This window comes from Galendromus occidentalis, unplaced genomic scaffold (assembly GCF_000255335.2).
Source record: "Galendromus occidentalis unplaced genomic scaffold, Mocc_1.1 scf7180000076525, whole genome shotgun sequence".
In the NCBI taxonomy this organism is placed as follows: Eukaryota; Metazoa; Arthropoda; class Arachnida; order Mesostigmata; family Phytoseiidae; genus Galendromus; species Galendromus occidentalis.
This window is the reverse complement of record NW_003804514.1, coordinates 76044-100574: the sequence shown is the minus strand read 5'-3', so window position 1 is coordinate 100574 and position 24531 is coordinate 76044. Positions and strand designations below refer to the sequence as shown.

Here is a 24531-nt window from a genome sequence, read left to right as displayed (position 1 = left end):
GGTGGACCATAATTATTCCACAATTATATTCTCGATATCCCTGAGCGCTGGAAACTCGTCTTCCAGACAGTGAATTCTTTTATGCATTCTCCATGAGTCACGAGCTTTTCCTTGAAAGTCTCCGCTGCTCCCATCCCTTCACGTTGTGGCAAAACACGGAGATTCCACTCCATGCTTGTTTACAATAAGAAAGGAATAACTGCTGTGCGTGTTTTTGGGTAGTCCTTGAAGTTGGACTGATACCAGCGGTGACTGAGAAAGGCCATAGCCGATTGGTTGACGTACGTCCACAGAAGCGCATTGAACCAGGTGAAGTTGAAGCTCCAAAGTATCACCGTCAGTCCAGTGTATACCAACATCTCGGCGAGATAATGCGGAGACGAGACGTATTCGAACATCCCTCCTACAGGTGCTTGGTGTTTCGACGAGACCACCTGAGAAAATTGACATGAAATATGTTTCCTCATGGAGTCAGGTGTTCTCGGAGGCACCTTAGGGCGAAACACCCGAAGTCAAGAAGGGAGATACTTCACCTTTCCTGTGGCGTCCTTCCGGAAGTTCGCGAAGCGCTTAGTTGTGTCATGTTCCAAGTGGAAGGCCGCAGCGAAGATCAAGGTTCCGATGAGGACGTTGAAACGAAAAAGATCCGAGAATCGGAAAATCGTCGAAGAGTCGCTCCCAAGCGTCATCGAAAGGATCGAGTATTGGATTCCTGAGGAGAATAAGAACCATCGAAAGGAATGTGTTGCGAGGGTCAGACTTCTCCCCCGGGCTTCCGCCCTCTCCAATGCACTCACCTGTATAGAATATGTAACCTACGGCATAATGCCACACGTGCATCTTCGCGTCGGAGTACACGCTGACGAACATGCATTCGTAGCAACGCCGGTATACCTTTGAGCGAGAAAAATCATTATTCATAATTGAGAGGAGTTCCGTGGGACACTTCTTTTGCGAAGAACCGAAGATTCAATCCTATCGAATTGAAGCATGATTTTAGATCACAAGGGAGCGGCATAGGTTCGCTAGATTTCCCACAAACCTGTAGGGTCGTCAGGAGCTGAACCCACAGAGCAACGGCGAAAGGCACTGCAAAGTTCGAAAACGACAATGCGGGACCGTCGAACAGTTGAATGTTACCTGGAGCTCAACACTCATAGCTCGCGTAAGAATGCCTCACCATGACTGCGCCTGTTATGTATCAGGACATCCAGTGAGAAGCTCAGAGAGGACGGAACCGCTGCGTGGCCCGTGAACGCGCTCACCAGGAGGATCAGAGACCACAAGCTGAAGAGTACTACGGCGTACTGATAGAAATGCGTGAACCACCTGCAAGGGATTATCAAAGAGCCATGAAGTTTTTCATCGATAGATTCCCGAGGTGAGTATGTACTCAGCAATTCCGAACCATTCCCGTTCTTCTAGGGTGTATGAGCCACGGATGAAATTGGAGGTTTTTGGTTCTCTTCCCGATAGAGAGGACTCGAACGCACCTTTTCGGTATTGCGATATTGTTGAGGCGTCCGGCTTTCTTGTTATTACTCGAAAGCTTCCCATATAGGAAAGCTGATACGAGGAGATCCGATACCTGAAACGATTCCGATCTCTTACTCTCGCTAGTTTAGTCCTCAGGGACATGCGGGGGAACGCATCACCGACTAGAGAATATTCATCGAGTACTTTATCTATCGACAGAGCATGGCGCGATTCTGGGCGAGCAGGGTTCCTCTGCTCACCTTTTCAGGACGGTGCACGAGGAATAGATAAGTGATCCACAGGGGGAAGGTGCAACTGGACCATAGCACGTCTAGTAGATTGATCATTGCAACCCCAAGGGTGATTCGGCTCCTGCAAGGTCCTCCACTTTACCGCAAACTGATTTGTATCAACATGGATATGGGAGAATGAGACCATTCCGATCAATCAGTCTTCCTGAACCTCGCTGATCTTCGGGAAGCATAGCATTCCTATGGTCCTGAGAGTATGGTCTGTTTTGGAGCGCATGGGAAGAAAGACTCTCTCTCGGGTGAGACTCGGGAAGTCATCATCGGTAAATTATTATCTCACTGCCGATGAAGCCCCGCGGAGCCAGAAGGGATTCTACAGCGATTTTGCCGGCCAGAGCCAAGCTCGATCCGCCGGCGGAAGCTTATGCTCAGCTCGTGTCATGCGCTCCGGATGATACATAGAATCATGCATGCCTTACTCTCTTCATGCACGTCCACAGTTTACGATTTGAAGGGTCAGTCCTCGGTACCCAAGCGAAATGCCGGGTTCTACTGGTGTTCTGATCTAAATACGCGCGGGAAGTTCACGCGGAACTCGAATCTCGTCGGGAAAAGGGATTGTGGAGAGATGTGATGAGGGATTGTTGCTTGATGGACTACTGTGAAGGTTGGCTCGGAGAGATCATTCGAGCGAACTCGACGTTCGACTGTAGTTCGGGGGAAATGCTTACGATGGAGCTGCTGTGGTGACCAGGGAGAACGAGGAGACCGTGCAAGTGCCCAATCAGCGTCAATCTAAGCTGCCTACGTCAAGCGATTGAGCGAGGGGGCCGGGGTTTACATCGCACTTGACTGTTTACGGAGCGACCGTCCCCGTGGACGGCTGAGCGAGGATAACCCGGGAGAGGGAGATCCAAAGTGAGCTGCGTGGAGGTGCTACCCTGCTCCGCTCCGGGGCTGGGGACCGGAGCCGGAATACATACAGGATTTACGTGGTACTTGAGGCTGTGCGTTCTGTGCAATATTTTCGTGCACGTATGCATATCTCGAAGGCTTCACGATCTTCATGAATGTTATTGAGATTTTCGACTGGTCCCGCGTGTTGAGCAATTTCGGGTCTCCTTCGCCCTTTTTGCGTGCACCAATGAAGTTCATTGGAATAACGCTTGGTCGATGGAACAATTCATTCCTTTCGGTGAATTTTCATCTTTCGTCTTCCTGGTCACCGGACACACAGCAGTAATGATACATAATGATCCGAAGAAAAATGGAAGGCGGAACGAGCCCCGATATCCCAATCGACTGCGGATAATTCCCCGCCGATCGGTTTCTGGCTTGCGAGAATCCTGGGTGTTGTGGGGAGGAAACAAGGACGCTGTTTCGTTCTTTCTTTATTAGAACAAAAGCAATTAGCAGACGCTTTACACAGAACCTAACATCAGACTACATCGATATGCTCAAAATTCACACGAGTATCTTACAGCGGAAACCCGAATCGGTTCACGGAGTCCCTCGGAAATTCGGAGTTTCACGGTAGAAACTCCCGAAACCCGGTAACGTATAATTATAAATAGGGTTTATGATTATTTGAATTTCGTCCTAAATCATCCATGGAGTTCGCGCTTGTGACATCCGTATTTTACCGTCGAGGGCGCCGACGGTTTGGTCTACAGGATATCCAGGTGGACCCTAGGAAGTTTATACATGGAATATTTGTGACAGCCAACGCCAAGAGCTGTCGTGTGCGTACCGGCGTGAGAACAATGTTCTCCATCAGAGCTAGGAAACTGGAGAAATGCCTGAGTATCAGCCTGCTGAACAATATTTTTCCGAGGAACCATGGCGCGATTCCGATGGAGCCATACCCTGGAAATGAAATCATGCCTCCGATTCCGCCGGGTTCGTCCCGGTGTATCGTTAAGCGTAAATACTTCAGAACAGCTCACTGCGGGATCTAGGAGTATAGCACGAAGTATACCCGGGAAGAAAGGACCCTGACTATACACAGAGCACCCAAGACGACCGCAAGAGCGAGCGTCCGAGGCATGGATGGATCTCGCCCGGCAATACCGTCTTTCAGGCTGGAACATTTCTCTCTCGGGGAATGAGAGCAATTTCCCAACGCTGATCAAATTCTGGACATTTCTACCATGCAAGCAAGCTCTCGAGTAGCCATCTCGAGCTTCCATCACCGAAGTTTCGATCGCACGAAGCTCTCGATTCAAATCTCTCATCTCGGATTTAAATCCAAGGAGCCTTCGCGCACGTTCACCGAGCTGCCCGAAAATCGCATGCGATCGCTACCCTCCGCGTGCTTCATGTTGATGGAGGCCTTTCGATGCCATCAACTTCGTGTGGGACCGCTTTCAAAACCTCACCATCTCCCTCCTTCATTAGAAGGACGAAAGACGCGAGCTCGTGCGGAGCGACTTGAATTCGCTTGCCGGGGACCGTTTTTCCGTTTGTAGTGCCCGTTAGACTAGTTTCCGTAATCAAAGCAACGAGGCCGTCTTCGAAATCGACGCCTCGCGAGTTGTCTGAACATCCAGTCGCAGATGAGAATCTGCAATCGGGAGCTCGATGATGGAGGACCATCAAAGCCTTATCGCTCGGCTTGTGGTACTTATCTGACGGCATTGTCCGAATAGCGAGTAAATGAAGATCACAAGCTGTGGGCTGCCGCAAAAACGAAACTTGTTCGATCAGTTCACGTTGGTCTGCCTGCGGCGTCGATTGGAGAACGATGGGCGGGTAGTTGAGCATTGTGGACAGGATGTGTGAGTTTCGGCTCAGGAGAGGAACTTCAGTTTTTCCTTGAAGACTCTCTGCCAACAGCCAAAACTTGGCCTTCGTGTGAAGATTGTCCACAACACCCTCGCCGAGACCTCGAGCATCGTCGTGACGCAATTTGCGCTCGAGCATCACCTCAAGATGACCGGGTGAGCTCGAAGTGACGCCGTGGGGATGGTTGGCGAGAAGCGTGAGACGGCGGGTATCGTCTTCGATGAACAGAGCTTCCGTCATTGGATAATAGTTAGCCTCGATCGGCAAAAGATCGTTCCGCACCCGTCGAACGATCTCGAAGCCGCCAGAGTCGGTGAAAAATTCTTGACCGGACGACACGTCAGACTTGATCGTCATGAAGAACTCAAAATATTCTCTCCGGATCGAAAGGTCGAAACTCGTTTCCAGTTCCACACCTAGCGAGAGTGGGCCCGTCGTGTGATATACTCTCGCTCTCTGCATGACCGTATTGGGATAAACGACGATCATCTCACTCATGACCGGGCCTCGCACGAGACGCGTCATGGGGAAACGTCCTGTTACGTTGAACGGTGGCGATCCGGTCTCAGGTCTGAACAGATAGGCCCCGCTGTGGAAATCGACTGATCGGTAGGCGCCGAAACTGAGGCCGACCGGCCTTCCATTCAAGTGACTCAGGAGGCCGGTGTGGGACGAGAAAACAGCATGTAGATTATCATTCGTGAGCGATACGTCACCGTGTCCCGAATTCTCAAAATTGAAGAGGTGGCCGTTTGATAAAGTCGACGTGGCCGCATCGCCCCACGTGTCTGACAGAAAGAGTTTCACGCTCACTGCGGGGATTTTGGAAGTCTCTCCGGCGGCCAGTCCATGGATTTCGAAAGTCGTCGTCGATAGAGGTGCCAGGTCTCCGATGAACACGAGCTCGTACATATCCGCATTAATTTCCGCACTGTACTCCCAGATTGGATTCAGCTGGAAGACGAATTCTTTGTTTCCTGGACCGACGACTTTCTGGACGGGTTGTGTGACGACGCATCGAATCACGTCCTGGACGACGTGACCGTGACTATTGTACACTACGAGTACATTCGGCTGTCGCGGGCTAATTCTGAGCGGCATCCGGACCGGGAGCGTTTCGTACGACTGCTTCTTTTCGCTGAATTGTAGATACGTCGAGAAAGGTTGCTGAGAGGAGTTGTTTGCTCCCAGAGGTTGATATCGAGGTTTGTTCTTGACCTGTAGGTACTGAACCAGATGAGCGATAATCGATTGGACGTTCGTGAGAGCCACGAACAAGCGCGCTCCGTAGTCTTTCATGACGAAATCTTTCGACGTTCCGGTCACGGCGTCGTGATGTTGGAAAATTCCAAGCTGGTTCCGCGCCGTAGTCAGCGCGCGGTAATCCGCATCGAGTCGGGACCGCAGCTGCTCATTCCCACCGCTGAGGAGGCTCCGCCTGGGAAAGGGGGAAAGTAATTATCGGCTCCTAAGAGTCCACTGCATCCGAATATTGTTGAGGGAAAATCTGCAGAAGGGAAACTCACCTCCCCAAAGTGAAGAGAATCTCCGCTGCGCGCAAGTAATGTTGAACTTCTCGTGACAGTTGTTTGAGGAATGGTCGCGTCGTGTAGTAACCCGTCCAATAATTGGGCAGACCTTCGGAGTAGACATCGCTGTACGGCATGAAATCCCCCGAAAGTTTCGGAAACTCCTTCTGGCGTTTGTAGACCTCGTTCCAGTAGTCAGCCAGCGTTCCGAATGACATATGAGCGTCACCGAAAACCGCGCTGTGATCGTTCACGTAATTGATGATTTTATTGTAGTTGTCGTATTGTTGCTCCCACTCCAATGAGTGATCGAATCTAAAGTCATCGCCCAGCAGGACCAAAGCGATGTTGTGTTCGAAGAAGGATGCCAAGCGGCCATATTGACCCAACATCGCTGTTGCTTGGCTGTGGATATTCTTGTCGGAGACCGGTTCGCTCCTGCTCTCTGAGTATTCTCCAGAGAGCCTACGATAATCGAAACGGAGACAGGTCTGTAGAGGAGAGAATCTTCCTTATTCGAAATCCGCCGAGACATGGTCAGCAGGGATCGCTATAATCCTGAATTCATACCGAAGCCCCCCTCGCTTGTCATTGATGCTCATACCTGTTTGTCAGGCCCACAAGCGTGCTTGATCGAGTAGAGATCGAATGGGGCCATGTGGCACATGATTGCTTCTGGCGATGCGGTCTTCCTTTTGAAAATTGTTTCCCAAAGAAACTCGAGCTGCCGTCGATCGGTCAAGAGACTGCAAGTGGGATATGATTCCGAATTTAAATCCAGTCCAGCAGAGTTTCACTCGCTGGAAATCTCTACGATCGCGAGCAGTGACGGTGGAGGATGAGGATTATACTCACAACTCGGTGCTCACCTTTTCCACGCATAGTGAGTGCGTTGGATGAACGTGTTGTGGATTCCAGAGCGTCTCAGCAGGTAGGGCACGGCGTTACCGTGGCCGAAAGGATCGATGGACCAGCCGTTCTTTGGCAGGGCCTTCTCACCGAGATGGAAGCGGATCCATTGATGACCTTCGATCAATTGATCCAGCATCGCATACAAATTCACTCCAGCCTCATCCGTCATCACCCACCCGCCGGTCAGGAGCTCGAGCTGACCGCGCTCAATGAGATCCACGACCTGATGGAGAGCGTGAGGATCAGCGGTATAGGATATTTGCTCTCGCAAGGACCCTTGCCCGAATCAGGCAGCCAGGTCAGAATTCGCCTGAGAGATTCGGAACCGCTAATTGGTCGGCCGAGTGAAGTGAGGACATCATATATAATGTGGAAAGTACCTGGGGTTTCGCATTGGGTCGATTCTGTAACCTTTGCCACCAGCGGGCGAAGAGGGACATTTCGGACCAAACGAACTTGAAGTCCTGGTGAGAACTCAAGAACGCAAGCATGTTGTCTAATATCGGAGCCGTCTGGCGTTGGAAGTAATCATCGAATGTCCGGAGCCAGCCGGGGTCGTTGTGGGAGTGCGGGACAACTATGACCTGCGAGAATAGCACGCTTGGAATGAGTGAGCACGAGCAACGTATTCAGATGCTGCGGAAAATCACCGTCGGAATGATCGAACTGACCTTCAAGGGAGGCTTCTGAGGATCAGACTTGATCTTCAGATAGCGCTCTTCCCATTGAGAGTTCCAGAAATTCATATCGTATTTCGAGAACTCTAGGGTCTTATAGCTTTCCACAGTGTCGATGTCCACTTTGCTTTTGGAGAGTTTCGCTGAACAGAAGTCTGACTTCCTCTTGGGGGATTCGAAGCTGGAAAACGGACAGAGATGATACACTCATAGCTTACGCCGACAGAGAGTGGCTTCCCAAGTGTCCCGATGCACCATGGAAACCCTTCGCCACCAATGAGTGCTGCTCTCGGACCGAGCTTATGATTTTCCAGGTAAAACTCACTCGATTATCGGGGGGAGCGCTTTCGTGGAGCTCTCCTTGCTCGGCGGATCATCAACCCGGATCGCGGTGAAAGAAACCGGGACTTTCTCCACTGGCTGGTCCAGAGAGCTGCGACATGGAAGACACACTAGTATCAGACGGGGTCGTGGAATCATCCGAAACTTATTTCATCCGAATAAGTTTTCGTAATAAATGGTAATAAATTTTCGTGGAATCATCCGAATGCTAGAGGTGTCGCTACGGAAAGTCATTTTGTCTTACAGGCGACCGGTGACTCACTTGGGATCGACGATAGATTCCGGCGGCTGTCGATATCCATCGGACTCTGATTTTTTCGGTTCCTCTAGCCTTGGCGAAGCGTACCAATCGCGTAAGCTGGTATTTTGGTATTGAAAGCATAGGATCAGAGTGGCCACAACCAGCAGGATGAGCAGAACGCAAAGGTTCTTCGGTCGTAGCAGCGTGGACTTCATCCCTTGAGCAATGACGTCGGCACGATGAGGATCACCCACTTGCGGTTCGAGCTGGTCGGAAAAAAAGGAAGCGTGAGTTCTCAGCACGATCGGAGCCACTACCGGAGAATCACATCGGACTCGACCTCCCCGTTCGGTCTACTCATATCCGTCCAAGAAATACTCATCAAGCGCCCGAATCGAGTAGAGGCATCGCATGCAAACGGGATCAGGCGCTGGAGAATATCTTCATCTGATAGGAATTCCAGAAGGCCTTTCCTTTTGTTTGAGACCGGGCATATGTCCCCCGAGAGAAAATTACCGAATAGCGATGAAAAGTCCCCACTAAAAGCTCGAGTGTGAACACACGAGAGCGAGAATCCGACGAACAAACTGGACCGGAAAAAATCAAGAGGTCCGCGTTCGAGGACTGCATCCATTATAGAACGCTCCGTACCGAACGTGAGCGACTAGGATGTCATCAATCAAGACAGCCTGCTCGCGTCTCGCTCTCGCTCATCGAAACTTTCGGCGATGAAGAAATATCCTTTCTCCAAGTTTTTTCAGCCTACGACCAGTGCCTCTTCGAGGAAGAGCATGGTAGATCGCGAGCGGACATTCACAAAGCTCGATTCGTCCTGAACCCATCTTGAGTCAACTCCATTCGCTCGGAATGAGAAGATTTCGATTCCATTCGAGTGTCGAATTGCATAGAGTTCATGCTTTTCTCAGCGGCTCGCCCATACCGCTCCGTGAACGCTTGGTTTCCCTCGACAGAACGGCGCGAGCTGTCGAGCGACAGGGTTCATGGTCCAGAAGGGAGAAAGGAACGACAACGCAACGGGGCTTCGATGAGAAGCGAGCGAGCCACGAAACATGTGAAGTACTCAGAAGCCGAGGACGGGACAGTAGTGACCGAGTTCGGTCAGCCGGGATTGCGACGGGGCAGGAGTGACAATGTCGAATATCAGGACTGAGTGAGGCGGACGGCGCACGGCCGGTCTCAGAAGACGTATCGAGCTGTTCAACAATTCAGGACCAGCTGGACCTCTCGTGAACTTTCATTGCGATTGCATCGAACAAATACGAATAACGCCCGTCGAGCTTATCTGGCAGCTCGGATCATGCTTGGTCCCTGGCTCGGTTACGTGGTCCGCTTCCGCAGCGCTAGGAAGTCGCTTCAGAATAGTTTTCCTGATTTGGGTGGAAGCGGACATCAAAACCGGCTGAACCTAAGCTATCAAGCGTTCACCTGCGCGGACAGCGGAAACCAATTACAGCAGGCTCCGACAATGACGGCACGTTCACTAGAGGAGGCAGCTCCTTTCCACGGACCTCGGACAATTCCGAACGAGTCAGAGAGGTGAAATGAGCTGCCCGTGTCGTCGAGGTTCGTGGAATGACGGACGGCTCTCATGCTTGAGCGAATCCACGGAGGAGGAAATCAGAAGATTCCGTCCGAGACGCCAAGAAAATCTTCCTTCACTCCGGACCGCCTCTTGTATGCCGGCGCTTCAATCTGGCCCGTGCTTCCGGGTTCGATTGCGGTCTCATGAGGCATGACGATGAACGACCGATTTGCTAGTCAGCTGTTCACCGCATCAATCGCCTATTGATTTCCAGATGAGTCGGAAATCGGCTGAGGCTTACCTCCTGACTACTATTTTGAAGTTCGAGCTTGCCTGTATACCCCTCATTCGCGAGAAGAGAGTCGTCGTACACACTTCGAATCTTCCATGCCTGATAACCCGTTCCAGCTGCGTTCGATTTCTACAGCATGAAATCGACTCCAAAACTCTTGTGGACCCTCTCACAGTGGCTCGCTCCGCGAATCTGCGTGGAGCGAATACGTTCAAGTTCCGGAGTTCCTGAGCGGGAGATGTCGGAGGGCGCCAGGAGGCAAGAGCGGGGGAAATCTCAGGGGATGATCTCTTATTGGAGACATTGGGTGACTTCATGACTTCATGACTCCTCCCCAGAAGGGGTCGGAGGGATGAAATTCGATGCTATCTTATATATTGTGATAAGTATCTGGGGGGAATGTCACAGTGATAGCGTGAGCGAATGTGAGCCCTCGGATCTATTGCAACCAGTCCGAGAGCAAGCCGCTCAGCGCAAAATCATCGGAAATCGTCAAGATGGGTTAGGAGAAGAAATATTTCTCCTTTGACCGAAAATCAGAGCGGGGGCGCCCAACCCATCTGTTCGTCTTTTGGGAAGCTCAGGCTGCGAAGCAACAACTATGTTTTCAGGTTTATACCAACCCATTTCTCCAGGTGATGAACTTCACCGGATAGAGAATCAAAGGTGTCGATCCGTGCAACAACTGTCACTCAATCCACTGGAGAGGCAATGTCGCCCACAGACCGACGATGTTTTCCTCTCCCGCACTGCTCCTAGCGGAACCAGCGAATGTCGACTGTCAGAAGAGAGGGAAACACATTCGACGGCAGACGGCGCGGATTCGACGGCGGCTAGTCTCGCAATCGTCAAGATATCGACGAACGAGGGAATGTCAATCTCCTGGAATGATGAGGGAACACATCACATTCATAAACTCCGTAGGAACGATGACGAAGGTGAGGGGACGAAACGGAGTGATGGAATTTACCTCGTATCGAAGTCTCTTATGGGGAGAGGCGGCTGACGGCTGATCACGGGAGTCTGACGATGATGATCTCTGCTTGAAAGAAGCAAGGGACCAGGTCCGCACCTCCACACACCACACAGGCGGGTGCATCTGCCTCCCCTGCCTAGACTTTTCTTCTTGGAAATTCGGTATGTCCTGAATTCCGACGCTGGTTGGTTCCGAATTCGGGAACTCCCGACGCAGGAATCCGGAAAGAGGGGTGTATGCGTACGATACAGGTGGAATATGAACCGAAATCACATGCATCCGAGCACTAGCGAAGGAAATGAAAGCACGGATCAGATAGGATGAACTACCTCAGCGATCGCGTCGTTAGCACGCAGAGATGTCTCACGCGCTTTGGTACGACCTTCGGGCGCTAACCGGCCGTGACAGCCGACCGTTCCCCCACCCCCCCTGGATCCGCCACTGTCCATGACCTCGTCCTGCAGAGCGGCCAATCCAGCGGTCAGCAGATGATTCGCCGGCTTCCCGGAGAGCCTGGATGATCTCGATGCGGATGTCTTTCGCGGAAGTATCTCCCAATGCAGAGGTGGCGGTACAGCGACCAAGCTGACCTTGAATACGTCCGTCAGCTTCCTCGGGTCTCCGTAGTATGGCCTGAGATCGGGAATACAGTGAAGCCTCGTTTATGTGATCTCCCTCTGCTCGTTCTCGATATTATACACTCTGATCATGCCAGCCTCTATTATATAAACATTTTTTGGATCATAGGACCGTATCAGAGTAACTCATTGGCACGACTGCCGCAAGTCGTAGTTCACGAAGTTCGTGTTGCCGTCGCGCGAACCCTCGACGGGGTCCTCGTCGCTATAGCTTCCCCTGATGGGGACCCGCCGCGGGGACTCTCGACGTTCGCTTCGCTCAGATGAGACCAGAAGGCCTCACTCACCGGAAACCACATCCGCCAGAGACACCTCGTCAACCGTGCAAGTAGAAGATTCATGCAAACCAGTGACGGGTTGTCCGGTAGCGTGCCCGAGAGACCGATTATCCCGCTTATCCGGCTTAATTTTGATCATGCTCCTGACCGAACGACAGTCGCTCATGCAGAGAGGGGCGATGAGGTGACTCCCTTCTCTCTTCGTCGAGAAATCACAGAGATCGCTTCCCAGTGAGATTCCACCATTCAGCGGATCTTCCGAGATCGATGTTCCCCACTGGGAGCCTGATAATGATCCTGGCTTATGTTTGGCTAAAACTCAATTTTCTGTATGAGCGAATGCTCATGCCCGGATGAGACCGCTCCAAGTTCACTCGGAGCCTCGAAACCTGCGAATCTGCTTGAACATTTCAATGCCCCGAGGTGTGACATATTGAGGCATCACGCTTGAGGATGCTTCGAAAAGTCTCTTCCCAGAGAGGTGGGCATGCCGGTTTCCTCCGCTCTACGATCTGAATCCGGCCCTTTCTCCCGCTGTGGGACGCAAAAGCGCCCTTAGTAGTTAGATGCGCGTACAATATACAGGTGTTATTGTGTATTTTGAAGGAAGAGGCGCTCGTTTTCTTTTTTTAACTAAAATAAATGTATTTTCCGATGGTCACGCTTCGTTGACCTATGGATATATCGACGACTTCCGTGGGGCGGTTCCGCGTTCTTTCTCTCAGGGTTTGTCCTTCAAACTGGCTTTCGACAGCGAAGAGACGTCCATTTGCTTCAAGTCTTTGAGATGCTTTTCGACGATGTTCTTCACGTGCGCGACAGACTGATGATCAAGTCCGGCCGCGTCATGGCTGGGCACGCAGTTCTCGGGTTGGTATGGAGGCTGAATGCGAACCGAGTTCATGACAAGAATATCTCGATCATGCCACGTGACCTCTTCAATGCTGGAAACGATGAACACAAGGTTAGGGAAATGTTCGGTCGAGGTGCTTGTTTCGGATTGCGGACACTTGCGATCTGTTCTTACGTTTTCCTAATGGCCAGGAATAGGCTTATGCCCTCTCCTGAAACTCCTTTCGCGATCGCAGCGGCCATTTTCCTCCGCTCATCATTGTTCTTCTTTATGCGAGCTCGAACCTTCAAGAAAATGAAAAAGTTAAGTCACGTATGCGGACGGAGGCTGGCTGAGCCGACATGAGCAGCCGTCGAGGCTGGTCCTGGTGATCTAAAGTTTCTCTCATTCGGGGGCGGAACTAACCTTCTCGATGTTTATTTGTGCGGGAGGAGACGGAGCAGTCGTTCCTGCTTCCGATTCGATATTTATATTAGTCACACACAGCAAATTGACCACGCGGACATCGTTGGTCTTACGGTCTGCCGTCTGACACTCTGAAAATCCAAAAAAACGGAAACTGATAAACTCTACCGTCTAGAGGATGGGGAACCTCATTCGATAGAGAACGTTGAAGCCATTCAGCGTTCCAGGTCGAGATATCGCTCCATAACAGAAGCCTCATGGATCAGCATTGTCATTTAAGCAGCTAAGCAGCTAATTTAAGCAGCTAAGCAGCTAATTTAAGCAGCACTTACTAAGAACAAGAGCTTTGTGCTCCTCGTCGAAAGCGATCACCTCGCCTTGGAATCGTTCCTTGCAAAGGTTCTCCACAGTCACAACACAGCCGACTTGGAACAATTCTGGAATGTCGGCGGCCACGGAATTCGCTCCTCCACCCCCGTTGCCCCCCGCGCTGTTCATCCCGATTCCGAATTCTCCTGAGGCGCTCATTTTAGTCGTTCGAAGATTATTGTCCTCAAGACAACCAGGAGAGTGTTCAAAGGTTCGATTATCGTTTTCACCGGTGCCGATGAATGGAGTCGACTAGAGTTCTCAATGCACTGGATTCCGTCCGATGGCCCCACTGTAGAATGATCGGCCAAAGCGAAAAGATGAACGAATCGCGATCGAGAACGAGGCAGACTCTCGGGTCCAAAGTTCACAAAGCCAATAGACCGGTAGTCCTCAACACGATCTAGAGACAGGAATCTTCCGAAGACAGTGAGGGTTCTCTCAACAGCTGCTTCGGATATCGTCCTTCGAGTCCTCACGGGCAGTGGTCGTGAAGTCACCAGAGTCACTCAGATTTTTTTCGCGGCCATACCGTCAATGGAGTCCCATGCACGCAGACGATAAATGCTGATGGACCTTCGATTGAGTTTCCCAGGAGTGTTCCCCTGGCAGACACACGTTGGATCGATGGATCGATTTAATTATCAATCAGTCGATCAATTCCACATTCGAGTGTACCGGAATCGTTGGCTCGGTTCAGCACTCCTGTTGAACGGTCCACATCACATCAGAAGATTCTTCGAAGAGCTCAGGAAGCCGCATAGACCGCAGTGCGGAACAGACAAAGCTCCCTCGCTGAACTCGCGAGTCTGCCGCCTGTCGATGGAGCGCAAAGAGCGATCCGACAATCAGTCGGCAATAGACGGAGAGAACGCCGGTCCTGTCGTTCCCTTGCGAAAGGTCCCGCGACAAGGTCTTCGTCGGTTCGAGTTGGAAGTTTTGAGGTCGGGTTCGAGCTCCTGCCGATCGCGGAGCAACAGCGGAAGTAACAACTGAACAAGCGGAACACAATTATACACAATCAGATCCTCTGCCAGAAGTTGTGCTTCTCGCTTAGCTGCCGAGAGTCCGCCGAAGACACTGAACTCTTTTCGCCTTCTCTATACGATGAAAGCTCCGTACCGCACCGGGGAAGCCGGACGCACGACCAAGGGAGCGGTGAGTACGTTCGACGATGTGGTGAAAGGAATGAGCTTCTACCACATCCGCACGCGCTCAGACACACACTGCAGTAGGCAAAGTACCACCACACCACCGCCGTTCTCTGACGACGACTTCAACACCACCACCACGACGTTGATGATGATGATTGTTCACTCGCTCGACCAACCACCAACAAGCGAGCTGTAGTAGCAGTAGTAAGCAGGCAGCGGTGTGAAGAAGAGAGTCGTCTGTTCCGAGACACGGCAAACCCACACACGGACTTTTTTGTTGCCTAGCTTCCTCTCGGCGATGATTCTCTCGTCCACGCTCCTTGTTGTGATAATCGTGGTAGGAAAAACCCGCGAAAATCCGTCGCCACGAGTGGATAACTTCGAAGTCCACACAAGATCTTCAGATGGGCTGCGAGTGAAGTCAGTGCTTGTTGCTCGTAGGGATTCTCATAGGCGTTCTCGAATGATTTTCTCAGTCCTTCGTCTACGAATTTATATCCAGGAGCTCCGGGATGGGGGGTGGAACTCTCTCCCTCAACGAGAGAGGCCCACAGAAGGGTTTCAGGGTGGTTTCCGACCCGGAACTTGAACTCCGGCTATTGAAGAACGCCACATTCCAGAGATGCGGAAGACGATGGAGGGTCTTGAGCCCCCTCCTCGATACAGCCCGGATCACGGCTGCGGAATGAAGATGGGAGCCTGATTGGAGAATTATTGTAGATTGCTCTCGTTAACGGAACATTCGACACTGATGCGGCTTGGAGTATTCCTGGACGAACTTCTATCGAAGACTGCGTAGCGAACATGGGTGACAAGGATCGTCCGATCCAGAAGCTCACGATTTCGGTTATCTGATCGGCGTCGATGCGTGGTCGGTGCGTCTGCTCACGACAAAACCTAAGCGTCGAATCTCTGAAGAGATTCTATCATTGTATTTCGAAAAAGATGTGAACTCCAATCAAGTCTCTGCCTATAGTCTCTTCTCCTCGCAACTGCCCATGCTATTGAGGGATTGCAAGCTGGATGGGGGATTGGATGACTTTGATGGCTGTATCGCGATCGGAACTTGGCTTTTCCTCACGTATCCTTAGTCTGATAATGGACCCGAGCCCCGGAACCATGCTTATTTGTTTGTAACTCCAATTCGGAAGATTCTCGTCATGAATGATACGACGCGCCCCAAGTCGATGTGCGACGACGAATCAGGTTGTCATGCTGCCTGACACCCGTTGAATCGAGAGCACCGTGAAAAATATCGCGGGAGCGACCAGAGTCTGCGAATGCTGTGGGAGCCGGAAAAGAGGCTCACATCAGAGACTGGTTGATATCCACGGACTTGCTGTTTTTACGCGGTGTAAATCGAATATCCGCAGATCAGAAAGTATGTTGGGAGATTCACACGGTATCCTTGTCGCCAAGATTGAAGTTCTGCTACGACGAGAGCTCCGCGGACTTATCGACTCAACCCTAACCGATCGATCTTATCGTTAGATCGTTAGGGTTCCCAGAAGGCAATATAAAGGAACAATCAATCAATCAATTGAAGGGAGACAGAATTATTCTGCGGTAATCGATTCAGGCAGTTTTTATTCCGTGTTTTCGGTGCCGCCGATGAGAGAGTTTCGGCGGATGCCGGGAGAAGACTTCGATACGTGGCTGTTTCGTATATACTTCCGTCCAGAACAAGAGAACCAGCATCTCGGATTCGAGAGCATCTCTTGTATCCGATTTCCATATAGGCGGTTCCGATGGTATCGAGCCGTATCGCCCTCTCACTGATCCTATCATTAATCGGCCAACCAATCGGGGAACCGTAAAATCCGTAAGTCACTCGGTCTTCCAAGAGAGCTCCGTATTTCGAATCGTTCTCGAAACAGCTCAGAGGAGCTTCTTTTTGCTGGAGAGATCGATGCTTAGACCCAATGGCAGCTTACATACTCAGACTGCCCTTCGCTATCGCGCGCAACCTGATATCTTACTTCTTCACGGTATGTATAGAACCTTTTTTCGAATTCTCCGAACTTCCCAAGTAAGTATTCAGCGCCCGATTCTCTTCTCAGAAAGTCGTGAAATTCGAAAACTGGTCCATCGAGAATGGTCCCGCGGGAAAAAACCCATCCGCTTCCCTCGACCCTGTTCTCTCTGAACGCGCGTCAGTGTCTTCTTATTGCTATGCATCTGATGATGGAGTCGCTCTGAGGCGTGATATGGTGAGACTCTCTACCTCGTCGAAGGTTGCGAGGTCGTAAAGTTCCAGAGAAGAAATTCCGAGCGATAGATTCTTCTAGAGTTCTAGAGTCTAGAGGGTGCCTCCTCCTCCCTCCTCCTCTATGAAGCCCCAGTTTTCTACCTTGCAGATGAATGGCTCTCTGAGCAAATCCTGTTTGTCGCTTGACGGTGCACCCGAGCTAGAGAACTATGAACTAATTAAGGTCATCGGTCGAGGCTCCTATTCGACAGTGTTCATGGTCGAGCACAGATCAAGCCAAGAGCTCTATGCCATGAAAGTCATGAGCAAGCAGCGCGCCACTCGCGACGAATACCTCGACTGTATACGGACCGAAGAGCGAGTTCTGCGATTAGCTCTCTCTTGCAACTTCCTAGTAGGGCTTCAAGCCTCTTTCGAAAGCAGCAAACGATTCTATTTCGTAATGGACATCGCTCGCGGCGGCGATCTCATGTATCACATGCAGCAGGCGGGTCGGTTCGTGGAGGTCCACGCTCGTTTCTACTCGGCCGAGATTTGTCTGGCTCTGGAATTCCTTCACGGCGAGGGGGTGATCTACAGGTATTCGATTCATTGTGGGAACTCCCGAAAGACATGTCTTCGCTGATGTATATTTCCATGCGGTGATCGATGCTGATTTGCGGAATCGCAAGCATGCACCCCTGATTCTGACCAGTATCTCCCATCTGACGAATCAGATTGAAACGAAATACCATGATGCTCTTTGCAGAGATCTGAAGCTGGACAATGTGCTACTCGACCACGAGGGGCACGTGAAGCTCTGCGACTACGGAATGTGCAGAGAGGGGATCAGCGAGAACAATCGATCCGCGTCGACCCTATGCGGAACTCCCAATTATCTCGCCCCAGAAATGCTCTGCGGTCAAGATTATGCATTCGGCATAGACTGGTGGGCGTTGGGTGTACTGCTCTATGAGATGCTGGTGGGCCTCTCTCCTTTCAACTCTTGCGGTACGCGACTGAGAGAATTCTCATCATGTACGAAACGCTGCATCGACTCGAATCGAGATGGTGAAATCAAGGAGCTTCGTCCCGCAGGTGATTTGAATATCGCACAATGGGACCTTGATGAATTGATACGCGAGATTCTGTTCAAAGACATCATCATCCCGGATTATCTCTCCGAAGAAGCAAAGCTGATCCTGAGAGCTCTTCTGAAGAGGGATCCAGCGGAGCGGTGAGTTAAGACTCTGAGAAAGGGTTGAGCTTTCGCTGCCCCGGAAACGCAATCATGATGAAATCTGTTTATCTTCCTGTTGTCCCCAGCTTGGGCTGTCGCCCAGACAAAGGATCCGCCGAGATTCGCGCGCATTCGTTCTTCGCGGAGCTTGACTGGGATAAATTGTCGAAGAAATCAGTCGCTCCACCCTTCAAGCCCAGACTGAGCTCGAACCGAGACTCCAGGTGCTTCGACCCACGGTTCACATCTGAAGCCGTCGAATTGTCGGAAGACGAGGAATGGTAAGTTCTCGGCCCCTTTCCGAAGATCAAGTCCTCACAACGATGTCCTGTGACTTAATTTCTGAAGATGGCTGATATTTCCAGGCAAGATCGCGAATCACAGGATTCCGAGAGCTTCTCATCATTTGACTACGAAGCAGAGCTGTGCGCTGCGTGGCGAGATCGCCGGCGCGCCGAGTGTGCAAGTCCGCCGCCAGCCGCCACTGAATCTCCACGGCGCGGCGGCGGCGAAAACGCCGGCGGCGCGCCGTCGAATTCGGTAGTCAATACTGTGCATGATGCTGCTTAGGCGGCGGCAGAATGAGAGATTTCGACTCTAATTTCGACCTGAACGGAGGTTTTCAATCGCAGGAAATTTGTTGCGAGAAAAACGGTGTACTTTGGATCCAATAACGATGACGAAGACTCTTTTCATTCACGACAGCAAAAGTTTTTTGCCGCGTATATGACACATAGTTCCGATGTTGAGTTAAGGCATGCCCTTCCCTACATTGTTATTGGGGTGGAAAATAAATTGTAAATAATCGTCTCTCTGATATTATTCCCAGTGGCTATCTCCAGCGCCGAGGTGCGCCGCTGTAACGCCGCGGCGTGCCGCCGCGCCGGGTATTTCTCCCCCGCCGCCGCCGCCGTCAACTCTGGTCGCGGCGCACAGCTCTGCTACGAAGCGTATCCGTCAAGCGGGACGGGTGGTTCAGACCAAGAGTGAAGATTCAATGTTAAGCCCGCATTCTCTGAACTGACTGCTCTTATGCGATAAAACTGTAAAAACATGATCAAATGGTCTTTTCTTTGGATATTGAGCGGGGGGCGCGGCCCCGACGTAGACGCTAGCGCTAGGCTGAGAAACGATCTCGCGTGCCCGTCAAGCGAGAGGTCGGGTTGGGGGAGACTTAGGGGAACATGACCGTGAGACGAACCCGAACAGGGTCGCGCTGCCTGGAATGCGAGGAACGCGATTGGGAATCTTGAACTTTCGTATCCACGCGAGTCATCGCCAGGTGTCGATCGCACACAGCGTGCGGCTGGGAGGGAATAATCCAGCGTCGAGAGTTCTCTGCAGTGATTGCTCTCCCTCAGGAGCAGCTCCAAATCTGGCGTTGAGCTCGAGGCTGTGGAATTTCGCCGTAGGAGAGACGACAATTCTCACGAAATACGCTGGGAGAGCTCGGCGGGAACTGATTTTTTCCTGTCGTGACCATTCCCCCTCTGGAACATTGAGCAGACCGGATACAGAGAGTACGCATCATCGAACCTGCTTCATCCGTGGCTGCAGCGCTCATCACTCGAGATCCCCGTTGCTCTTTTATTCAAACAGCCAGGATAATAATCTTCTTGTACAACGCTAGAGAGCATGATTCTATATTCTGGGAATGGGGAAGTGAAGATTGCTGCCAAGAGAAGCAACGATACCACTGCGCATTGTCATTGAGGGCAACCTCGCATCCTGCTTCGCGTCTCGCTTAAGTTTAGTTTGTACGTAGGAGGTAATTGTACAATGTTGTATGTCCTTGATGTGGAGCCTCATCCCTTTCCGGCTCAGGTCAACCGAAAAGCTCTTTGACGAGCTCTTTTTTGTTCACCTGGGAAGCGTTGAATAGTGGGTCACAACTCCATTGCACGCTCAGCTCATGTGGATCTCTTAACCCTCCTGAACGATTGGATTACCTTGCCTAGATAATTCCTGTTGAGTTTTTCGACTGATTTGAGAATCGTTGGGGCCTGGTAGTGTGCCATTCTCTCTTTGCACCAAGCGCGGAGAGTTTCCAAGTCGGGGACCTGCAATCAGAGCAGATCAGCAGGAAGTGTTGAGAATGAAGCTATTAGACACCTTCTACGTAGGAACTCGTACCGTCGCTCCCTTCTTGAAAACCGCAATCGCGGCGACCCTCTCCCCCCATTCTTCGTCTGGGACGCCAACCACAACACACTCTTCGATGTCCGGATGCTGCATGAGATACTTTTCCACATCCAGTGCCGATATCTTGTAGCCTCCAGACTTCAGTATATCAGCAGAAGTTCGACCTGTCAGGAGGAATAGATCGAGTGTGACTTCCTAGGCATTCGGTATCATTCGAACGAGACACCGTCACGAGTACTCTCGGACCAGAAGAACCTGGGTCGTCTTGATAGTTGCTTCTGAACTTCCAATGGTAGCCTACCAAGTATCTTGTAGACGCCGTCCTCTGACACTTGAGCTTCATCGCCTGTGATGAACCACCCACATTCAGTGAATGTTTCCACTGTTTTTTCTTTCTTGTTCCAGTAGCGGTTGAATACGAAAGGTCCCCGCAGGAGAAGGTCTCCGCTGACATCTTGAAGGCAAGAACGATTAGGGTCTTGACCAGGAACCTCCCAGGGATATTTCGTTCTGCCCGACTCTTCCCGCTAAGAATCCCTCTTCCGCTTTTTCGGACGAGCACTTTGGAGAATTGAATTTCGGGCTTTCGTCGAGGAGTATCTATTCCATCCACGTGCGCCTCAGAGCAGGGAATCCGCATTGATACAATATACTTTCCTGGCATGCAGAGGAATCAATTCAGGAAGGCTTGGCCGCGCATCCAATAAATCCCGTGTATGACAGCTCACCTTTCTCGTAGATCGTTGTGCCGTTGAAATTCCCTTCGGCGATTCTCTTAACGATTTTTCGCTTCTCAATTTCAGCGATCATCGTTTCGGTTCCCCGAGTGGGGTATCCAACGCAACCTGGAATGAGCCCGAGAAATCGTCGGACCGAGAGGATTCATTTTACAGAATTCCTTTCCCTCCCTGTGCTCAGGTCGAGAGTGCGTGCAAAGGGGACTCGTACTAAAAGATCTCGGTTCGATCTCCATCGACGCGACGCACAGATCTCACGAGAGAATCGGGGTATTACCTGGGAATCTTTTTCCGTTGAGTTTATTCGATAATGGAATTCCCACTTCGGTCATTCCGTATCTTTCGAGAATCTCCATCCCGGTTATCTCGTGCATTCGATGATAAATCGGTTCCGGTAGCGAAGCCGACCCACTAATGAGGAATCTGCAAGGAGAGTACTGATTCAATCCGCACTGAGGTTTCCCGAGTTCCTAAATCGGGACGAGGTCAGGAACGACGCCGCATGACCGTCGCCCGAAACTCGCCGAAGCACTCTTATCCGGATCACGGTCCGACGTCTGAGGAGAACTCGGCCCAGACATTGGAAATGCGGTGGTCTTCCTTACGCTCTTGGGAGAAATTATGCTGACCTTATGTGCCTTTTTATGGCTTCCTTGAATTGACTCGGGTCGACTTTGCCTCGGAGACTTTCCTCGTAGTGAGCGATCAGTTTGACGTACATTGTCGGCACCCCCATGAAAATTGACACTGGATCCTCCCCGTTCGCCGTGATGAAATTCCAAATCTGGAAGAGTTTCATCGAATTGGGTCGGATACGGATTCGGGCTAGGAAGAGTTTCGGGATTCAGCGGAGCAGCGCTATGGAAGGCTACTGGGCTCAATTCGTCGGCAATAGAGGAGCTCACCCGCTTGGGATCGAATTTGGGCAACATTCGAATAGAGCATCCTGAGTACAGGGGTGTGAGGATTCCTGAAAGATTGGATGGAAGTCGCTGTAATAAGGGGGTGATGGGAAGCTTTCTTCTCTGAAATGAGCCGACATGGGTTTCTATCATACCAGATACGATCCCGTGCGTATGGTGCAAAGGCAGAGCGTGTAGCATGACGTCATCTCCGGTCCACTCCCAGGCGTCGCGTATCTGATTAGTTTGGAAGCGCAGGTTTGCGTGTCTGAGAACGACCCCTTTCGGTGGTCCTGTGGTGCCTGATGTGTACAGCATGAGCGCGTCGAGGTTCTCGAGGGCGTTCTGTCGGCAGAGATTGACAATTGAGCCGAGCTCTATTCGGCTTGCAGCAGTTTCGAACCCTTACTAAATGGAAACGGGAACTTCGAAGGCGGATCTCACCCATTTTGGTGAATCCTCCCAATCGTTTCCTAGGCCGATGGCATCCAAGTCTGGCAGGATGACGTAGCGGACTCCGGTGTTCTCGGCGAGCTCTTTCAGCTTAGGCTCGAATTCTTGAGTTCCTGGGGAAATAGGTCCAGAAAAAGGGGAATGATTAACATCCGTGCAGGAGACCTGGGCGATTTCCCGATCAGAGCGACTTCGCTCGCGCAACTAGACCAACCTAGAATAACACTGGCCTGGCAGTCTTTCACGTAGTATTCCATGAGATTCACGGGATGCTCATGGAATAGAGGAACGGCGGTGTTTCCCCCAAGCCAAATCGACCAGAGAGTTGCTACGAAGCGTGTATCGCCGGGGCAAAGGAAAGCGACGCGGTGGCTCTTCTTCGGGTCAGCTCCACCCTGAAAAATGAAAGAAAATCATTCCGCGCTTGTCCACCACTCCATCCGAACAAGGAGAGCCGGATGACAGCCTCCGAGTCGACGTCTCGTTCAAGGGTTACTTTTCACAGCTTGACAGTATCTGCTCCGAATTCCCCTCGGAGGGTTACCGCGACCAAACGGTATTACAATCGATCGCGCAGGCATTTCGCAGCCTCCGCGACGTCACGAGAGGCCCCTCTCCAGGGTTACACTTACGTCACCCGAGCGTGGAAGGCTTTCTCGCTAAACTGGAGAACCAGGGGAGGAGCGGTCCCTGAATATGCATGCAATGTATGAGATATGAGATTCACCGGAATTCACAATTCGACAGGATTCGCTCCATATTTTCTCAAAGCAGTCAGAGTCTGGAATTTCAGAGCCGAGGTGTCGCGGTTTTCTCGGGAAGACCCTTGATGCTGGAACTCAGTCAGCGCTCAGTAAGATCCATCGGCGTTTCAAGGCTCAGGTGGTACCTTTCAAGAGCTTAGAGAAGGTCATCGCGAGGCTGTCTGCCGCTGATATCGAACCACGTTCAGGGAGAAAAGTTGAATCAGCATGGTGCTATCGTCCGGGGCCGACTAGTCGCTCTCATTTCATTGGAGGCTTCTGGCATCAGGGATTTTTGTTTCCGGAAGTCCATCGACATGCTATCGATATCAACATCCAATCGAGAGACTACCGAGTGTAGGTGGGCACTAACCGCATTCTCCAGCCGTTGCCGGATGGCCCCTGCGACTTTGAAGACATCCGAGTATGTGTAGCTTCCGCGGTCGTCGACCACGGCTGTATTCTTTAAGACTTTTGACAGGTGAGACCCGAAGGAGGGCTCGAACTTGTCCGCGAAAACCGCACAGCTGAATTTCCGCAACAGAGGAGCAGAGCCTCTCCGCAAGCCTGAGAGACACTTGAACGCCAGCATGGTGCTCCTCAGATCGCGAAATCTGCGATGAAAACCGAGTTCGCCAATCCAAGACGGTGTTCCGATACCAGCTGACTGTTTCAACTCAGGGCTGCGGGTGAGACCCAGCGGTCACTGACGACGATGCCGGGCCTCTCAAAAACGGAGAGAGGGTCGAATGACGTTACGGCGCATGCCCGCTGCGGGAATTATTGTTATGATTGCCGTCAGGAAATCACGATAGGATCCGGTAATCTGGCGGGACTTACAATCCTGCTTTGCCGTATTGGGATCCCTCATGCCATCGTGCAGTCCGGAGTCTGGATCGATCTCATTCAATTACGCTATGGAATCGCTGGCAGTCCAGAGGGCGCCAAGCGTCGATCGCGGAGCTCCCGACTTGAGTCATTGCGCTATCCATCGAGGACAGAATCTTGCATCCGGGAAAGGTTCCACTTCAAGTTCCACAGCTGAGATTCGAGCGAATGCAGAGTCAGGGAGACTGGCTCACAGGATCTGAGGGAGTGACTAGAAACTTAGGGGGGGGGGGGCTCAAATTATAGGGAGGCTTTCTGGGAAAAAAGTTACCACCGGAAGCCATAATTCACGAAAGAGATTAATGATCTTGAACGGAAACGCTAAAAGGATGTATCCCATCACATGCTTCCCCATCGAGTGCTCGTCACTGATGCATGCATTCGTCGCGGAAGGAATTCCGGCTCCGACAACACCTCTCGGAATCTCGATAAATCAAAGGAAAATGACTATTTTGGTTTTCAATCTTTTATTCTCTCCACAAATATCTCATCTTCATATCTCCGTATATTTTCGTCAC

The 24531-nt window shown here is 51.4% G+C and overlaps 5 protein-coding genes across 5 annotated transcripts; 1 reads left to right on the top strand and 4 right to left on the bottom strand.

Annotated features, from left to right (window-relative positions):
• On the bottom strand, positions 1-19847 carry LOC100901672 (polyprenol reductase). Its single transcript, XM_003739439.1, has 9 exons — positions 19838-19847; positions 2459-2522; positions 1737-1848; positions 1494-1588; positions 1181-1329; positions 1043-1089; positions 798-894; positions 534-712; positions 1-434 (listed from the first exon to the last, which is right to left on the bottom strand). Exons 3-9 carry the CDS (start codon positions 1821-1823, stop codon positions 180-182), a joined length of 909 nt encoding a protein of 302 aa, XP_003739487.1. The 5' UTR covers positions 1824-1848; positions 2459-2522; positions 19838-19847; the 3' UTR covers positions 1-179.
• On the bottom strand, positions 3758-10795 carry alpha-Man-IIb (alpha-Mannosidase class II b). The gene is made up of 9 exons (XM_003739448.3): positions 10671-10795; positions 8234-8478; positions 7955-8062; positions 7624-7810; positions 7333-7536; positions 6910-7175; positions 6645-6786; positions 6038-6531; positions 3758-5949 (listed from the first exon to the last, which is right to left on the bottom strand). The coding sequence occupies exons 2-9, from the start codon at positions 8425-8427 to the stop codon at positions 4044-4046; spliced, it is 3501 nt and encodes a 1166-aa protein (XP_003739496.1). The 5' UTR covers positions 8428-8478; positions 10671-10795; the 3' UTR covers positions 3758-4043.
• Positions 12565-13869, bottom strand: LOC100901814 (protein LSM12 homolog). Its single transcript, XM_003739440.2, has 4 exons — positions 13530-13869; positions 13198-13328; positions 12967-13076; positions 12565-12883 (listed from the first exon to the last, which is right to left on the bottom strand). Exons 1-4 carry the CDS (start codon positions 13723-13725, stop codon positions 12661-12663), a joined length of 660 nt encoding a protein of 219 aa, XP_003739488.1. The 5' UTR covers positions 13726-13869; the 3' UTR covers positions 12565-12660.
• LOC100902971 (atypical protein kinase C-like) lies at positions 16643-18718 on the top strand. Its single transcript, XM_003739447.1, has 7 exons — positions 16643-16708; positions 16781-16930; positions 17078-17508; positions 17678-17919; positions 18007-18145; positions 18235-18429; positions 18514-18718. Exons 1-7 carry the CDS (start codon positions 16643-16645, stop codon positions 18716-18718), a joined length of 1428 nt encoding a protein of 475 aa, XP_003739495.1.
• A 30-nt stretch (positions 19848-19877) lies between the features above and the next one.
• On the bottom strand, positions 19878-23804 carry LOC100901528 (acyl-CoA synthetase family member 3, mitochondrial). Its single transcript, XM_003739438.2, has 12 exons — positions 23499-23804; positions 22597-22777; positions 22374-22495; positions 22085-22274; positions 21933-21997; positions 21657-21811; positions 21305-21450; positions 21019-21135; positions 20592-20744; positions 20282-20454; positions 20098-20208; positions 19878-20012 (listed from the first exon to the last, which is right to left on the bottom strand). Exons 1-12 carry the CDS (start codon positions 23715-23717, stop codon positions 19974-19976), a joined length of 1671 nt encoding a protein of 556 aa, XP_003739486.1. The 5' UTR covers positions 23718-23804; the 3' UTR covers positions 19878-19973.
• Positions 23805-24531: the final 727 nt, after the last annotated feature.

Bases quoted from the DNA above. Each gene is read 5' to 3' on its own strand.
- LOC100901672 (XM_003739439.1), bottom strand. From the start codon at position 1,823: ATGATCAATCTACTAGACGTGCTATGGTCCAGTTGCACCTTCCCCCTG. The intron at 1,589-1,736 runs GTGAGCAGAGGA...GAATCGTTTCAG, and splicing joins TCGTGCACCGTCCTGAAAAG to GTATCGGATCTCCTCGTATC. The intron at 1,090-1,180 runs GTGAGGCATTCT...CGAACTTTGCAG, and splicing joins ACATAACAGGCGCAGTCATG to TGCCTTTCGCCGTTGCTCTG.
- alpha-Man-IIb (XM_003739448.3), bottom strand. From the start codon at position 8,427: ATGAAGTCCACGCTGCTACGACCGAAGAACCTTTGCGTTCTGCTCATC. The intron at 7,176-7,332 runs GTACTTTCCACA...GCTCTCCATCAG, and splicing joins GACCCAATGCGAAACCCCAG to GTCGTGGATCTCATTGAGCG. The intron at 6,532-6,644 runs GTATGAGCATCA...TCTCCTCTACAG, and splicing joins CTTGTGGGCCTGACAAACAG to ACCTGTCTCCGTTTCGATTA.
- LOC100901814 (XM_003739440.2), bottom strand. From the start codon at position 13,725: ATGAGCGCCTCAGGAGAATTCGGAATCGGGATGAACAGCGCGGGGGGC. The intron at 13,329-13,529 runs GTAAGTGCTGCT...TTGGATTTTCAG, and splicing joins GCACAAAGCTCTTGTTCTTA to AGTGTCAGACGGCAGACCGT. The intron at 13,077-13,197 runs GTTAGTTCCGCC...ATTTTCTTGAAG, and splicing joins CACAAATAAACATCGAGAAG to GTTCGAGCTCGCATAAAGAA.
- LOC100902971 (XM_003739447.1), top strand. From the start codon at position 16,643: ATGGCAGCTTACATACTCAGACTGCCCTTCGCTATCGCGCGCAACCTG. The intron at 16,709-16,780 runs GTATGTATAGAA...TTCTCTTCTCAG, and splicing joins TGATATCTTACTTCTTCACG to AAAGTCGTGAAATTCGAAAA. The intron at 18,430-18,513 runs GTAAGTTCTCGG...TGATATTTCCAG, and splicing joins TTGTCGGAAGACGAGGAATG to GCAAGATCGCGAATCACAGG.
- LOC100901528 (XM_003739438.2), bottom strand. From the start codon at position 23,717: ATGCTGGCGTTCAAGTGTCTCTCAGGCTTGCGGAGAGGCTCTGCTCCT. The intron at 22,496-22,596 runs GTTGGTCTAGTT...CTATTTCCCCAG, and splicing joins CCAGGCCAGTGTTATTCTAG to GAACTCAAGAATTCGAGCCT. The intron at 20,745-21,018 runs GTGAGCTGTCAT...CTTGCCTTCAAG, and splicing joins CACAACGATCTACGAGAAAG to ATGTCAGCGGAGACCTTCTC.